Raw genomic sequence first — 15,906 nt, forward strand, 5'->3', positions numbered from 1 at the left:
GACTCTCTTTCAAAGCATTTTTAACCCTCAGTATTAGTCACTGGTATGGTTGCCTGAGTAAACGGAAAACAAGATTATTAAACAGTTGTCTTCCTTCTATATCAGTTTCTCATCCATCAAGTAAGAGAACAAAGAAGAAAATAAATAGCCAGTAAATTTTCTCATCATTATGTATTTTTTCCCTTTCGTCATTTCCTCAGTTTCATAGTCCTTTGTACGTTGTTTTCTGTGAGATGGCACAATGTCAAGGAGAAATTGGGATCTGGCAATGTTTAGACATCCCCTTTTATTTATATTGTTTACTTCTACTGCTCCTTTCCTCACAGCAGCTCCTTTATCAGGTGTGTATTAGATCTCATCCTAAAATCCTAATGTGAAAACTTCTGATGACCCTCGATTCTTGGATCATCGGTTACACTGCTCAGAGGACACTGATGAGGAACTGGGGTTGTGTTGCTGAACTGTTAAGCAGTTCTAGGAGAAAGGCTGGAGAAACAGGTCTCGAGTTGGGTTAGAAATGTCTGCGTCTCAGCCCAAGTGAACAGGGAGAAGGATGCGGAACCATGCAGAGGTGGCCCAGCTCCCAGAAAATGAGTTAACCATGGAACTCCTGGGTGTATTTAGGAATAGACTGGGAACCAGCTTTGATTTTGACACTAAGTTTTACTGAACCAGCTGAACCACCTTCAGCACAGCACTGATGGAAACCTGTGGAGGTGTAAGAGGCTGTGACTCATTGTGGGACTTTTTGCTGGAGGAAACTCTAGGACAGCATTTCAGAAGAGGATAGAGTAATGCTGGCAGGACGTGCTACTACTGAACTCTCAGAAAACATACCAGTGTTCTCAAGGTGGAGGACAACCAGTACTCTCTAGGTAAAGAAATTAAGCACTGCTCTGCTCTTGAAGAAGCTTTGTGATTTTTCATATCTCCTGCTTCATCTCCCATGGTAAGCTGTAGCTAGACTTGGACAGAATCTCAGCTCACCAAGACTGCAGCTCCTCTGGGCAGTCTGGCCAGGGGATCTTATCAGTACTTGGTTTCAGGCAAATGGTGACAAGGTCAGCTGGGACAGGTTTCTCCTCATGCAAAGGGAGTTAAACATGTGGTAGAAGTGTCTGCAAAAAAACCCCACCAGAGCCTCAAGTTTTGAAAAGGCTTGGGAAGAATAGTGACATATATAGAGGAAAATGCATCTCCTGCCTCAGCAAGAGATGCTGTCAGACATGTATCACTTAAACCAAGTTTGGTGGCAGCTTGCCATCCTTTCTCTTCCTCCCTCCCACCCCACTGGCATCTGGATATATTTCCATCCGATCTTCTCAATGCACAAGAAACTCCCTGAACAGGGAGAATTTTTTTCTCAAAAATAAAAGGGAATAGGTAAATACTGAGTAGTTCTAAAGAGTAATTCATGACAATGGCTTCAAATCCCACTTCTTCCTTAGATAATGTCAGGGTTTGGCCCTATCACTAAAAAAACCACATATAGCCATCTGTATTTATTCTCTGCTACAGTTGCACCTACCTGAAGCAGTAATTACATCAGGCCTGTAAAACATGGTATTCCCATGCACTCTGGCTGGGTAGATGTATCTAAACCAAGTGTGTTGGGAAACTCCCCCCTCAATCAGTGAAAGTGCAGACCACATCCTGTTCTGTTTGCTGCTCTTTCCCATTGCATGGCATCCTTACAGAGGGTGGTTTTTGTTGATGCAGCACACTAAAAAAAACTTTGCATCAACCAACAATCCAAGACTGCTGTTAACACCCACAGCACCATGTGTCCTGGTAGAGTCTGTACTTGTTAACGGCTATATACTGGGATGGGATTTTAGCAGAGACTCCTTGTGAGGAGTCCTAGTGGGTGGTCAGTGGAGACAAGTTTTACCAGCTTTTCTCACGTTTAGTTATATTTTTACTTGGATTAAGTATTATAAGTATTTCTAATTGGATTTCTCAGTGGGACTACTCACCAAAGTATGTGCAACTGGTGATGGTTGGGAGTAGTAACCTACACCCTGGCCTAGAGCCTGAAGGTGCTAGGAGGTTCCTATGCCACTGGAAGTGCCATGTTTTGTGGGACTGTCGCTATGACCTTCACATAGTCACGAATGGTACCAGTGCATCTTTCTGGCAGTGTAGGGGGCCAAACTTCATTATGCAGGCTGAGATGTATCTTGGATGGCTATGTGTTGTAATACCCTGTGCAGGTATGTGTGCCCTCCTGCCAAGGCTCCCACAGTAAACCTACCTGAATGGGGATATAAACATGTTACATTTAATTTACATTCACGTAATTAACAAAGATTTACAGTACTCCCAAGAGCTCACAAATGCAGATAGATAAACTGAGGTTCAAAGAATGGAAAGATTTGAAGATAATGCAGCTGGTTAGCACAGAGAAGGAGAATTAGAAACCCAGATCCCCCAGCACCACTCCTCATCCCCCGTTCTCTCCCTGGTTCTGTTTCTCCTGCCAGGATTAGCTCTAGCATTTCTGCATGCTTAGGAAAACCAACAAAGGTTTGCTTATCACACTGCAACAGTCCCTCACCAGAAAAGCTTAAAACTATGCTTACCCTTAGCATTTTGACACTCTGGAACAACTAGGACTTGTTTCTCTCTGCAGAGCAAACATATGTCCTTTTGATCCTCTAAACTTTTAGGCAGTAATGCTGGAATAAAATAATAATTGTGTTTAATGAGAGTAATGGTTGCATTGGTAGTAGGTAAATGATCCCTACCTGCATGCAGTACATGAAACGTTTAAGCTTCTTCTAGATCAAAGATGCTGTAGGAGTGGAAAGAAGACCAAGATCGGAGGGATATTTGGCCAGTTTTCTTTTCTGCAGGCATTCTTCATGCATTCTTATTTTTTTAAAAGAAGACAAACCACTGACTTGGGGGAAACTCAGTTGAATGCACCACCAGGATGAGATTGTGGTCCCTGTTCTTTATTTTTCAGTAGGGCTGAGAGAGGCAAAAAGAGGTCAAGTGACTTCCTCAAGGTCAGAGACTGTCTGTGAGTCATAAAGGATGGACTGTTTGCCTTACAGCCCTGCATTCATTCCGCAAGGCTCTATGCTGCTGGTAGGCTTTTTCTTTGCCTACCCTAGCAATTTCTGGGAGCCTTGACCATGCTGCTGCTCTTGCCTCTGGTGACATTTATCAGAGACCTGTGGCAAAATGAAGGGGTATCGGCAGGTCTGTGAAAAAACGTGGCAGCACTGGATTTTGCAGATGTGAGGGGGAGTCCCTTTAAGGCAAAACTCTTGGAGCTTGAACTGAAGCCCAGCTAGTAGCTTAGTGAAAGAAATGTCAGCAGCACTGCCAACGGCAAGCGGTAAAAATCCTAGGCCGATTTAGAATATTAAAAAAAAAAAAACAAACAAAAAACACAAGAATTTAAAAACCAGATTTGGGATCCTTTGAAATGGGCTAAATAGTTCAGGTTGTGGGGGTGCCACACAGCTCCACAACGGGACTGTAGAAAACGCACCAAATTTTGTGGGGCTCTGATTAAATACAAGAGCTGGCCACCCCACCTCACGGTATGAGAATTGCCTGTTGAAGGTGCTCTACAAAAGAAGTGGAGCTAAACACGAATCTGTATGCACATTTGTGCCTAAACGTACATTGTGCAAGGCAATACAGGCACTGACAACAGTTTAGTGTTTGCCTACATGTTCTTACTCATGTAATCAGTCATATTAAAAAAACCCAACCAACCAACCCCATCCTTCACCCATGAGATTGCCCCAAATCCCCTTTGGGTGTATATTTCTCACTTACTTATTTGGCTAAGTGCATACCTACCTATAGCTGATGCTCTCCTCTGACTGGTATGCTGCATCTCAACAAGTAATTGTGCATGTGTGCATCTATATTTGTGATGCAAAACATCTCTGACAGGTGGATGTGTGGTGGCCACATGAAAAATGACAGTGCAGAAGCAAGGTGGGCTTCTTAAATGCTAAGCTTAGAGAGTAAGCGGAGGTGCTAAAAGAACTTGATAATAAGGACACTCAGATGACAGCTGCTAATGCTACTGGGTATACAGCAGAGCTAAGTGAAAAACAGCTTTCTCTAGAATTAACATGTACTGCTGTTATGCTCCCTGCACTATGGAGTTTTATTTATTTTAAAAACAACTCTAGGCACCCCTTCAGTGCTCAGAAGCAAAACTCCTTGCATCTCCTCTCCTCCCCACATCAAATAACACTGACTTCAACTCTTAACAGTACATGCTGGTGCCTCTGCTAGAGCCCACAGTGTAAAGAAACTGGTGGTTTCTGCTGCACCACACTTAGAAAATAAAGTCCCACTGCTGCACCTCTTGAAGTTGCTATTAGAAGGGTATACTAATTATGATGAGAGTTCTGGGGAAACTCCCTCCCCCCTCTTCCCTTTCCCTCAGACATGAATTCACAGATCCTCTTGCTAGAATGGGAGCTCTGGGACTGGGCTAGGAGTAGCAACACTGCAATTCCAGTTAAACTGCACACTCCCCTCTCCAACGTGCAGGGCATTTCTTTAAAATTGCTTGCAGACAGCCCAGCAGACACACACGAAGCTAGGCATTTCCGAGACAAATGCTGTTCTCTGCTCTGTGCGTGCCATCTACTGAAAACATGTGACAACCGTCTGTGCAAAATGACAGCTTGACCTGCTGTGAGGTTATCCCAGGAAAAGCACTGCTTGCAACTCCAGGGTTAATTATACTCATCTCCTCCTGTGTTCACACTGGTTAAATTTAGGAAAAAATCTGTTCGAATCTAGGTTAAAGATGGAGCACGTTTCTCACAGTGTCTGATTGCTACTGCTGACAAGATTAAACCCAACCAATGGTGAAAAAAATTCCCCGCACAAACCCAAAATGGTAAATAAATGAGCTGGACAATGACCATTACACAGGACAACTCCGTCAGCGGGAGCGGACACATTTCTACCAAGTGAAACGTGTACTCAGCAGAAAGTGCCACAGAAACAAATCCCATCCCTCCCTCCCACTTTATTTACCTTCTACCTACCACGTCTCATTTGTATCTAGCGGAGACACTGCCTGTGAGCACTTTTTCAAGCCCAGGAACTCGCCAAGCTATATTGTTCAGAGTATTATGGGCTCTTTGTATAGCCCTGCCAATCTAAATGATCCCTGCCAAATACAATGGATTTGAACAAACCTGTGAACAGAAATTTGGAGAGAGACACAATTACAGCTGTGCAATTATGGTATCGCTCTGGAATCTCACCTGCCTCTCCCTCTATGCGATTTCAACAGGCTTTTGAAGGAAAAGTATTTGAAAACATGATAAAGGGGTGCTAAGTTGTGTCCCCCATTACATCCCAAAAGGCATGTCAAGTATAACAGGTTGGCATGGATTAAGACGGGAGAAGATGCTGGCTTGCTGTTTCACACCGTTCATTTTATTCTGCATCTATTTTAGCCCTAGGTAACAGGAAACAAAGCTAACCAACTCGGGCTGGAAAGCCAAAAGCCAAGTGATGGTGACAGCTGACACACTAACGTCCCAATTTTCGCCATTTTTTTCCCCCAAGGATATAAAGGGTAATGAGTGACCCTTCATCCTTCTGGAAAACAGCAGAGATTTATTCATGTTGTCATTTCGTGCACCTTGTCCAGGTTATGAACACTCTCGTCCCTGTATGTACCTAGGCACAAGTTTTTGCTTTAGAGATGCTTTCAGGCTCGGAAAGAAAAAATCCCTGTGCTGCTAGGGACCAAAAATAACCTCAGATCCTGCAGTTCCTCCGTGGGTAAAGCTCCCTGAAGTCAACAGGAGTTCTGTCTCTGTAAGGACTTCAGAATCAGACTACAAAGTATTTAAACCCCCCCACCCCTCCCCTCCATCTTCCTGCAGCACTTCTTCTGCCCAGATTGCAGGGAGCAGAGGGAGTGACCATCAAATGTCTACTGACCACAGCGAGGAGTGGCAGCGAGTGAAAAGCCCGGACTGTATTTGCTTTCAACTTTCCTTGCCAAGAGGCCAAAAAATTCTTTTTATATCGAGTACTACTCGGAGCTACTGCGGTGGTGCCCAAAGCCTTCCCCTTCCTTACACCAAATGTGGTAGCAGGAGTCTCTCCCTCCCTGTAATGCTGTTAATTACAGGCACCGGAGCCGGAGCCGGGCTGAAGGACATCCCGGGCTGAGGGAAAAGCCCAGCCCGCGAGCTCGGCCAGCTCACGAGCCCCAATTTCCCCAAGTCCGAGCACCCCACGGCCGCGCCGCTGCCGTGTCACCTGCCCGGCGGGGGGAGAGGCCACGGGGTGACCCAGCGGCGGGAGCAGCCCCGGGAGGGGCGGGGGGGGCCGCGGCCGGGCCGTGCGCCCCCTCCCCAGCGCTGCCCGCGGCAGCCGGGCCTCGAGCCCCGCACCGGCCGCGCTCCGCTGCCAAACGTGCGGGCAGGAATAAAGATGGAAGCCGACGGAAGGAAAGGAGATGAGACGAGCCGAGAAGCGAGGCAGCGCTATTTTGCGGAGGGGAAGGGAGGTGTGCGCGGCCAAGGTGGGGGGACCCCGCCGCCCCACGCCCCGCTGACCTGCCAGGCTGTTGTAGCAGTCAACCTCGATGGCCTCCACCGCCTGCCGCTGCTCCTCGCTGAGCCCGGCGGCGGCGGCGGCGGCGGGAGGGCGCTGCCCGGCCGGCTCCTGGCTCAGCAGCAGCAGCAGCGCCTTCAGCTCCAGCAAGGCGCGGTGGTACTTGCCGATGGCCTCCCGGAATTTCTTGTCCTTGTAGCACTGCGCCCCTTCGCTCTTGAAATCCAGCGCCCGCCCGATGAGCTCGCCCGGCTCCGCGCTGCCCCCCGCCGCCGCCGCCCGCGGCTGAGCTCCCCCCGCCGGGCCGTGCCCGTCGCCCGCCCCGCGGCCGCCGGCGTTCAGCTTCCCCGCCGCCGGGCTGGCCCTCTCCATGGCCGCGGCGCCGCCCGGCTCCCGCGCCGCCCTACGCGGGCGATGCCGCGGCGCCCGCCGCCGCGCTGCCGGCCTTGCCCCCGCGCCGCTCCCCGGCTCCGCCGCCCGCTCCCATCCTCCGGCGGCCGCCGCTCCTCCTCCCCCCGCCCCGCAGCCCGCGGGCCGCCCGCCCCCGCCCGCCCCCGCCGCCCGCCGCGGGCACCGCCGCGACCCCCGCCTGCTGCCGCGCAGCGGGGGGCGGCGAGGCCGAGGGTGGGGGGTGCCCCGGCGCCGCTCCCCGCTCTCCGCCCCGGCCCGGCGAGGGGCGAGTGCGTGCCCGGCGCCGCTGCTCCCCAAACCGGCCACCCCACAGACCCCCGTACCCTCCCGCTCTCCCTCCGCCTGGGCTCCCTCCAGTCCCCCCGCAGCCCAGTCCCCTCCCGAGGCCTCGCCCTCCTGCACCTGAGGGTCTTGTGTCCCAGGATCCCACCTCCTCCGCACCCCGATTTCCCTTCTCCCTCGCCTCTCCCGGATCCCACCAGTGGCCACCCACCACCTACACCTGCCCGCGGTCCCTCCAGGTGTTTCGGGGTGCGTACTCCAGACCGCCAGGCAAAGAAGCGCATCAGGGCATCTACCTCTGCATCAGGGCAGCCACAGCGCTGGCCCCTGCCACTGCCCTGGCACCAGCCACGCGGGGACGTGGATTTTCCTGAATCCATTTTCCCCATGTTCTCCTGAAAAATGGGTCGACGCTCACCGATGCCAGGAACATTGCCTGGTTTGGGGGTATCAGTGGGGAGTGGGTCTCCTCGTGTGGACAGACAGGTGCTCTCCGCACCAGGCTTTGCTTTGTTAGGCCAAACACCCTGCCTGCATTGTGTATTAGAGCAGTTTGATGTATTTTGGGTGCATTGTTGTGCCAAGGTATTTTGTAGGTCATACCGTGTGCTTAAAAATTAGACGATGGATGAAAGTGTAGTGAGATTTTTTTTCTCAATAATATATTGGGAGACATCTTTTCATTACCTATCCATCTTTTACGTGGTAAAGCTGCAGCTGTGGTACAATGTGTTCAAGCTTCCCTCTGCAACCAGGAGGACATTTTAAAACAGAGACCTGAGCTTCTCTTTGAGATATATGTCCAGCCTAGTGTGATGGCATGTGGTGGTGCAGTGCTGGGCAAACTGGGATAGCTGTGCAGCACAGCTCTGTGTAAAGGTACTAACGCAGGTCTGGAACTAGTGCCTGGATAACTCCTTGTTAGCAGGGCTAGTAAGTTGGACTTACGCATCGGTAATGTGAGCCCACTGCTGCTAGGTTTCTGGACCTTGCCGAGGTTGTGGCCACAGCATGGTACAGACATACATCTACCCACTTGAATCCAAGAGCCAGAGCCTCAAGGCGAAGCAAATCGCACCATACTTGTGAAAAAGTATAATTTTGAAAATACTTGCATGAGAGAAATTAGAGCTAAGATATTCAGCAATGATGACATGATTTCAAGTTCTTTGATTTCCAGGTGTCCTACTAGACACATCTTCACAAAACCTTAGTTGATGAAAATGCATGTTCAGCATTTTCAGGTACCTCAAGCCAAGAGTAAGGTAAGTTACTTACAAATCTTGCACAAAGTATGTGTGATCTAGAATCAGGAAATCCTGGGGGGTGGGTGTGGTGGTGGTGATGGGTATTAGTCGTGGTAGCTAGAGTGGAACTGATGTGTGGAACCTAAGGAAGAAAAATTTCTGCTGGGTCATTTTTTAATCTGTCTGCTAGTCATATCGCAGGAAGTGAGTTTAAGTAACTTCAGAGGTTTCATCGTACCATTATTGATTGCTGTTCAGGAGAATTCACAAGGACAATGTATGTCTCTTGTGCTGGAATGCTGACTTTGCCAGGGGAAGGGAGATTGCCACAGAGGTTTAATTCCTCAGATCTGAGCAGCTGCAGAAGCAATCCACGTAGCGACTGCTTTCTTGGAGGGTGGTGCAACAAAGTGACATTGGGAGTTGATGTTGCTTCCCTCTTTCAGGGTTTGCCTGAGCCCGTTGACATAGATGGTATAGGGGGCACTGAGACAAAGGGATCTTTCCTTCTCTCTCCTCCATGTACTAGCCTTAAGGTGATCTCTGAGATTTCTTCCTTTGGTTACTGGTCAACAGTGGATGCCTGAAACAAGCTATTCAAAGCTGAAGTTTTCTTACAGGAGAGTCTGCCAGTGGTCACTGCCAATACGGGTGCAGATGTGGTCAGAAAAGGTCACCAAATATTGACAAAACTGGGTGCTCCTCGCATTGTGAACTATACTGACTATACCAAACTGTGGCTTAGTCCCAAATGTTGCCTAAGTGAGTTTTCCATCTTGTAGTTCTTCCAGAAACGTCCAAGCTTTCTTCCTGGCAGATTGCTGGTGAATACAAAGAGGAATGTCACAACTGTGTAAATCCCAAAACAGATGATAACAGAAGTGTCTGAATGATTGCTGTTGTTGGCCAGCTTAGACTCTGTGTTGATACTGAACAGTATCCCTCAACTGGGAGATGGATCTCTCAGCCAGAGAATTTAAAGTTGCCATAAGATTTGTGCAGGATGACTGGCAAAGATCAGTTTAGCCCATCAGCTCCTTCCTCCTAGAGAGGAGCTAAGTAGTGTGTTGGCTGCACTAAAATATTTAGGAAACATCAAAATGTCAGTCATAGGGTCACCACATTGACCGTTCCTGTAAAGAACCACTTTTGTTTGTTTCTTTTTCAAGGGGAACGTGCTTGGAAAACATGAGAAGCTGTTGTTTATCCAAGTCAGACAAGATTTGTACTTGAGAGATACCTCAGGTTTAACATATGACATGATGTCCAGATGTAGATTTTGGCTGCCTGGGGCCCACTAGACACCCTGTACAGCCTTGCAGATGATCAACACCTCTGATGATATCCAGCTTGAAAACCTGATGGGAAACTGAAAGCATCAGAAAGAGTAGGTTTATATATTACATAGATACACTGGACTGTGAAATAAGGCATACATTCAGATAAAATGAAGCCAGTCTGCAGTCATCTGTATGCCGTGTGATGAGGTCATGGTCAGTATTAGCTGTCATGCCTGTCTTTTGTCCAAGGGTGAGGGTTTTTTTGTCCGTAGAAGCAGAACGTGCTTATCTGTCTCATTCTGTAATAGACGGGGTGTGCCTGTCTGTCTGGATGCCCCTAGGTGCCATGAGTGTCTAAAACTGCCTGGGTGTGCCTGTCTTTCCTCCTCCACGCTGAGATTTCCTTAGTACATTCTAAAAACGTACACTTGCATTGCTCAATTATTATTGTTATTATTATTATGCAGTGGTCACATGCTTCGTAGGGATATTTTGGGATCTGTGACTCACTAAACCATAGTTATGTGCTCGCAGCTTACCTGAAGATAATTGTCTTTGTGGGGTCCTGATCATGGATGGGAGATGTGTTCTGGGTGAAACTGTCAATATTGGAAAGATACTGGACACGTATCTGTGAGATCTTCAGACCTTCCTCTAGCTGCGATTGTTTCTGTCTGCCCAATAAGATGATTAATTTACAGGCAGGTCTGGGACAGATTCCTCCCATTTCGGGACAGTGCTATAAGGAAACTGGAAAGGCTTCTGAGGAGAGCTAAGGAGGCTGGGCACCTGGGCTCTGGTGATGCATTCTTCTAGCCAGATGCAAATTCTGTGTAGCATTGGTGAGATCTTTATAAATTGAAACTTTAAGGGCTGCTATGAGGATTCATGTCTATACACATTCAAAACCAGATACCAATTTGGAAAACAGTATAGTCTGTAAGGCCTCAGTCCAGTTCTCCTTGTGCATTCATTGGCATTGATGGGACTGTTAGCCATGTGAGAATTGTTTCATCAAGTCCTTCATGAACGCTTACAGGGGCAAAGCACAAGCCTCACCCCTTTCTGAATAGGCCAAAACCAGATTGTGATGAAAATGGTGTCAAGCCCTTGTGAACGGGAGAAGAGGTCACTCAGTGCCTCCGTTCAGCTGCAGAATTCCCAAGCTGCAGTGAGCTTCCATCACACACAGCTCCTGCTGCTACAGTCTGTCACCAGCTTACTCAATCATCCATTATTTATTTCCAAATCGTATATAAAGCTCTGCACCATAGCCTTTCATCCATGTACAGGAAAAAGAAGAGACAGAGCTTCTGAAAGACCTGGGAAAACAAAAGCAGAGAAGCCTCTGAAATTCTTTGCTTGGGAGATTGTCTTATGCAGTTATATCCAAGGAAGAGAAATAAAGTCACATGCAACAAAAGGTACAAATTTGTACCACCTTGGTACAAATTCCTTTGATCTCTCCATATCATTTGTTGCAGTCAACAGTTCCTTTTTGCACAAGAGATCCTTTGTTTACAAGTATTCACCAAATGCAACACACTTCACTTAGAGAGCATTGTGCAGGTGTTTTCTTCCTTGGTCTGGATTGTGTGATCGGTCAGTTGATCCTGCGGGGCTCTTTGATGCCTGCTGATTGCCTGGTTGAGAATGGTTAATATCAGGACTCCAATGAATTTCCTAGGAATAGTATACAATCAAGGAAGAATAGTCAATAGAAATGTTTGCTGGCAAATAAGAGTGTCTCTGTGACAAGCCATTCCTTGGGCATGTATATGAGCAGCATCTTTGTTGCAGAAATGTTTGTTGATAAAGAATATTAGGAGGTAGATGGTTAACCAGAAGAGCTGTTGAGAATTAAAATAACTGTTCCAAATTCTGGTTTTAACATACAGGATTCTTTTTCTTTTTCTGAAAGACGATAACAAATTGTTAACTAAGAGGCTTAGCCATGGAGGCTAAAGGACCCAGGATGGGTGCAAATCAAACCCATTCATCATCATTCCCAGCGTTTCTTTTTGCACTTTAATTAAAAAGGAGTCCTCTGTTTTGCGGAATGGTTGCACAGGAAGGGAATGCTGCCAACAAAGTTTGAGAAACACTTTTAATCTCTTAAAATCAGTTGTTGACAGCCTGTCTGCAGGCTGCAGCTATAATCTCTCAAGTGAACCCGTGTTCTGGGAAGGCTCTTGCACTTTACTCGGGCTGGACTGAAGAGCAGTGAGGTTGATTCCCCTGTTGTGTGTGAAAAGAGTAGATTTTGAAAAAAATCCCACTCACATCTATCTTATCAGGTGGATATTGAGAATTGCAAAGTAGGCACTTGTGTATCTTTCAGCCCTCATTTTTCCTCTATCTTATCTACCAGCATCCAAGGCTGTCCTAATTCCGAAGGCAGATCTACGCCAGGCAAAGGAGCGTGGTGTGAGGTTTTTGAGTTAGCAGTGACCTAGATCTGACTTGAGAACAATGCTTTTACTGAGACCCTGAGGAAGCAGACCCTCGCTCCATCGTCCTAGTTACTACTGCCCCAGGGAGACCTGCAGAACTGCTTAATGCTATGCCACAGCAGTATGGGCTCGAGTTGCTGTGCATCAGCTGCTCCACCACGACTGGCAGGGTGCCTGCTCTGATCGTTCAGGAAGGTGAAGACTCTCATTCCTGTAACACTGAAAGACTGCATATTGTGCAGCATTGGTGGGGAATAAGAGACTGCACAGAAGCAGCTACTGCAGGGCTGCTTGTGTCTGGCATCCTCTTACAGCCCAGGTAAAGGGCAAGTACTTCAAGGTTAGTAAAGATCGCTTAAGTCCAAGAGGTGGACCAGGTGACACTTAGCGTTCAGATCTGTACCGGAGTGTGGAGTAAGTCACTTGGGATTCAGTCTAATGGACAGTACGTAAGTGTAACTGGAAACTGAATTACTGAACAACATAAAAAGACTCCTAAAATGCACTGACTCCCCATAAATCTTGAATTGCTGGCACTCGGAAGAGAAACGCCATCCAGTGACCATCAGCAGTAAAGCCTGCTCAGGTTTTGTGTCCACATTAGGACTGTTACCTAGTCTTTACGTCATGCTTACACCTTCAGGATCAAGCAGTGACTGTGCATATTTACTATTACTTGCCCATTACCTACATAATTGACACCAGCACCCCTGGGTTGAACTCACACATATGGCTGTAACTGTCACTCAGCCGAATGCTTGCATGGTGACATACAGACACACATCAAATGTGCATCTAACTACCCCTAAGCTTGAAAAAATGTGTCTCTCTCAGTTTTGTGGCTCAATCTCTGTTTATGAGATTAAAAATGAAGCGTGGGAGCAAATGGGGATGCTTGTGCTTCTAATTGCTTGCTTTGTGCGACAGCCAGATAGTGTGAGGCACAGCTATTCCCAACCCTTCTTACAGCTGAACTGCAAGAGGAAAACTGTGAGCACTAATTTTACAGAGCAAGCAGACCTGCTAGAGAAGTGGCTGCCTTTTTAATATCTGTTCCAGTGATGTGTGAACGAGTTAACTTCTCACAACAAGCAGAGTTGGCTGGAAAGTTCCTAGTTTGGCGAGGTCTTTGAAAACCAGGGCTTACATGAATTGTCTCACATGCGGCATCTGTTTTTATTGGTTTATGTCATGGGGCAATCTTTGCTAAGGTGAAGATTCAGTGCCTGCCAACTTTGTTGTGCCGGATGGGTACCAAACCCTGGCCTCTGGGAAGGCTCTTGCTGTGCTAGACATACCTGACTGGGCTGATGTCAAAGGGAAAGTTTCTACTGTTTTCATGTCTGGTCTCAAAAGTCCCCATAAGTTGTAGATGGTGATGAGATGAGTGGCCTCCAAGGAGAAACAGGCTATTTCAGGAAGTGTGGCTGATGATGCAGTAAATGGTACTCTCCCCTAAGAGAGTACTTAGCCACTCTGTCGGCAGACTGACAGGCCCTGCAGCTCAGTTAGCAATGCTATCTTTGGAAGAGAGGTGAGATGAAGGTGTTTTATGTTCCTGACCTTTAATACGCTTATGCTGTTATTGAGTTTGAAGTGTAAGCTGCAGGGCCTGGGTCAAATTTCAGTGTAAATGCATTTGCACTTGCTTTTCCAGTTGGATATAGTTATTCTGCTTGCTTTTCTCTCTCTCCTAACATGCCGAGGGTGCTGCAGTGCATAGCTAAGCAGATGGCTCACTTCATCCTAGAGACAGATCCATTTCTGAGGATGGGGATTCTTGTATCTAAAGAAGTGCTTGAGTGAAACCACTTGAGTGAAAGCTGCAGTGGAAACTGGAGATCTTTAAGGTCATTTACCACATATATGGGTGATCTGCTCACAAAGAAAGCAGAAAAAGGGAAAAAAGCTCTGAAAGGAATGCCTGCTGCATCCCCAATATTCATCATCCTGCAACATGTGGAGTTTTCCTGAGGACAAGCAATCCCAGATTTGCTAGAAACAAATTTGTGAGGTCTGGTGAGCACAAAGCCCCGGGCAGCATGGTCACAGGCTAACCGTCTGTGAGTGATCCTAGTAGCATCAGGCCTGCAGTTCACATGTGAGGTTCTCGGCTTTCTTCTTTTGTTACAAAAATGATTCTGTTCCCCATCCATGCAGCTTTCCAGGCCAGACCTCATCTCCCAGGACACTGCAGTGATGGAAGGTGGCCAGTACAGTGTGGTATCAGTATAACTTTGTGCATACCGGGAGCTTAAGTGAACGTTAAGTGAGGAAACATCATTGCTTCATCCTGCAACGAGAAAAGAAATTCTAATGGACTTTGATCTATGAAAGCCTTTCAAACTCATTTAGAGGGGCCACGTGATATTGCAAATGTGAGGTCCCAAGTGTGGACACGTAGAGATTAGCACTATCACTATTTGATTGAAGCTCATGGAGGATTTCACTGCAGAAAATTTATTTAGTGGTTCCTGCAACACACTGTTGTCGCATTGTTATACTCTTTGAAAAGGTATTTCTTTCGCCATAAGCTGTTGTGCACAGCTTGAGTCCGAAGAACAGTCTTTATGGCCCTACTTGCCTGCGCACAGCTGTCACAGTAATTTCTTAGCCTTGAGCAGGAGTGTCCTGGCAGCTGAGGAAAGGAAGGCTTCCTGGTGTTGAGGAGATTTTGGCTGCTGTCTTGACATTTGCATTTTGTCTAATGTTTTGAGATTTTTTTCCTTGTTGCCACCTGCCTTGGACATTTCCTGTGCCTTTTCTATGATTTCCTAATTCACTTCTGCATTTTGTGTGACAGTGAAATGTTCCTTGGCCTGGTGGCTTGGCTCCCAAATATCACTGACAGGCAGTATGCGAAGGCTTTTGATGAAATGTCCTTGGTGAACGCAAAAATGCATGTCCTGCATACGTATATGTGTACGTGTACTTACACACACAGGAATTAGAGTCCTTAGCTAAATCAGCAGCAATGGGAATACAATCCAAAGGTACTGATTCTTAAAATAAACAGTTGCCATTATAAAGTATCATTTTCAGCATTATTCTCATGCAGCTCTATTTGGGCTATTTCTAAATTAGGCCATCTAAAATGTGGACAAGCTGTACCATGGGTCAGTTTTGGTCTGGAGAAAGTATCTTGTACAAGTTGTGTCCCTCAGGTAATATAAGGTTAAATGACACAAAGTTTGAAATACTTTGTATATGACTGTTAGGACAATATAAAATACATTTCATCAGAATACATCAGGTGAAAAAAGGTAGTTTCAATGCAGTATTTCCAAAGTTCTCAAAACGAGAGCCATTGCAAGCTATATTCATGATCCTCTTTCCCTACCCTGCACTTGACTTAGAGGATCTGAGTCTGAAACATTGAAAAATATAACACATGTTGTCAGAGTACTATGGGAAATTGGTGCTTTGAGCATCTAAAGCTGGAAATTCCTTTGTCTTGGATGGCATCTGTGAGCTTCCTGTCTTGATACATCAATAATGTGTTTCCTGCTTCATAATGTCTTATTTAAAAACTTTAGTATATACAATATATAGTATTTACTAAAAGCAGACATATAGTCCTGATTAATGTCGGATGTGGAGCTGGAAGTAATTTTTTATTCCAATCCAACGTTTATGTAAAATACTGCGTGGTTTCAAGGCAGACAGCAG

At 46.7% G+C, this 15,906-nt stretch overlaps 1 protein-coding gene across 1 annotated transcript in view; it reads right to left on the reverse strand.

Annotated features, from left to right (window-relative positions):
- TTC9 (tetratricopeptide repeat domain 9) overlaps positions 1 to 7,032 on the reverse strand; it is a 28,007-nt gene extending 20,975 nt beyond the window's left edge. Inside the window, exon 1 of the mRNA XM_074824317.1 lies at positions 6,567 to 7,032. Coding sequence (XP_074680418.1) covers positions 6,567 to 6,936 — 370 coding nt within the window. The 5' untranslated portion in view covers positions 6,937 to 7,032. The remainder of the gene's footprint in view (positions 1 to 6,566) is intronic.
- Positions 7,033 to 15,906: the final 8,874 nt, after the last annotated feature.

This window comes from Strix aluco, chromosome 4 (assembly GCF_031877795.1).
Source record: "Strix aluco isolate bStrAlu1 chromosome 4, bStrAlu1.hap1, whole genome shotgun sequence".
Lineage (NCBI taxonomy): Eukaryota > Metazoa > Chordata > Aves > Strigiformes > Strigidae > Strix > Strix aluco.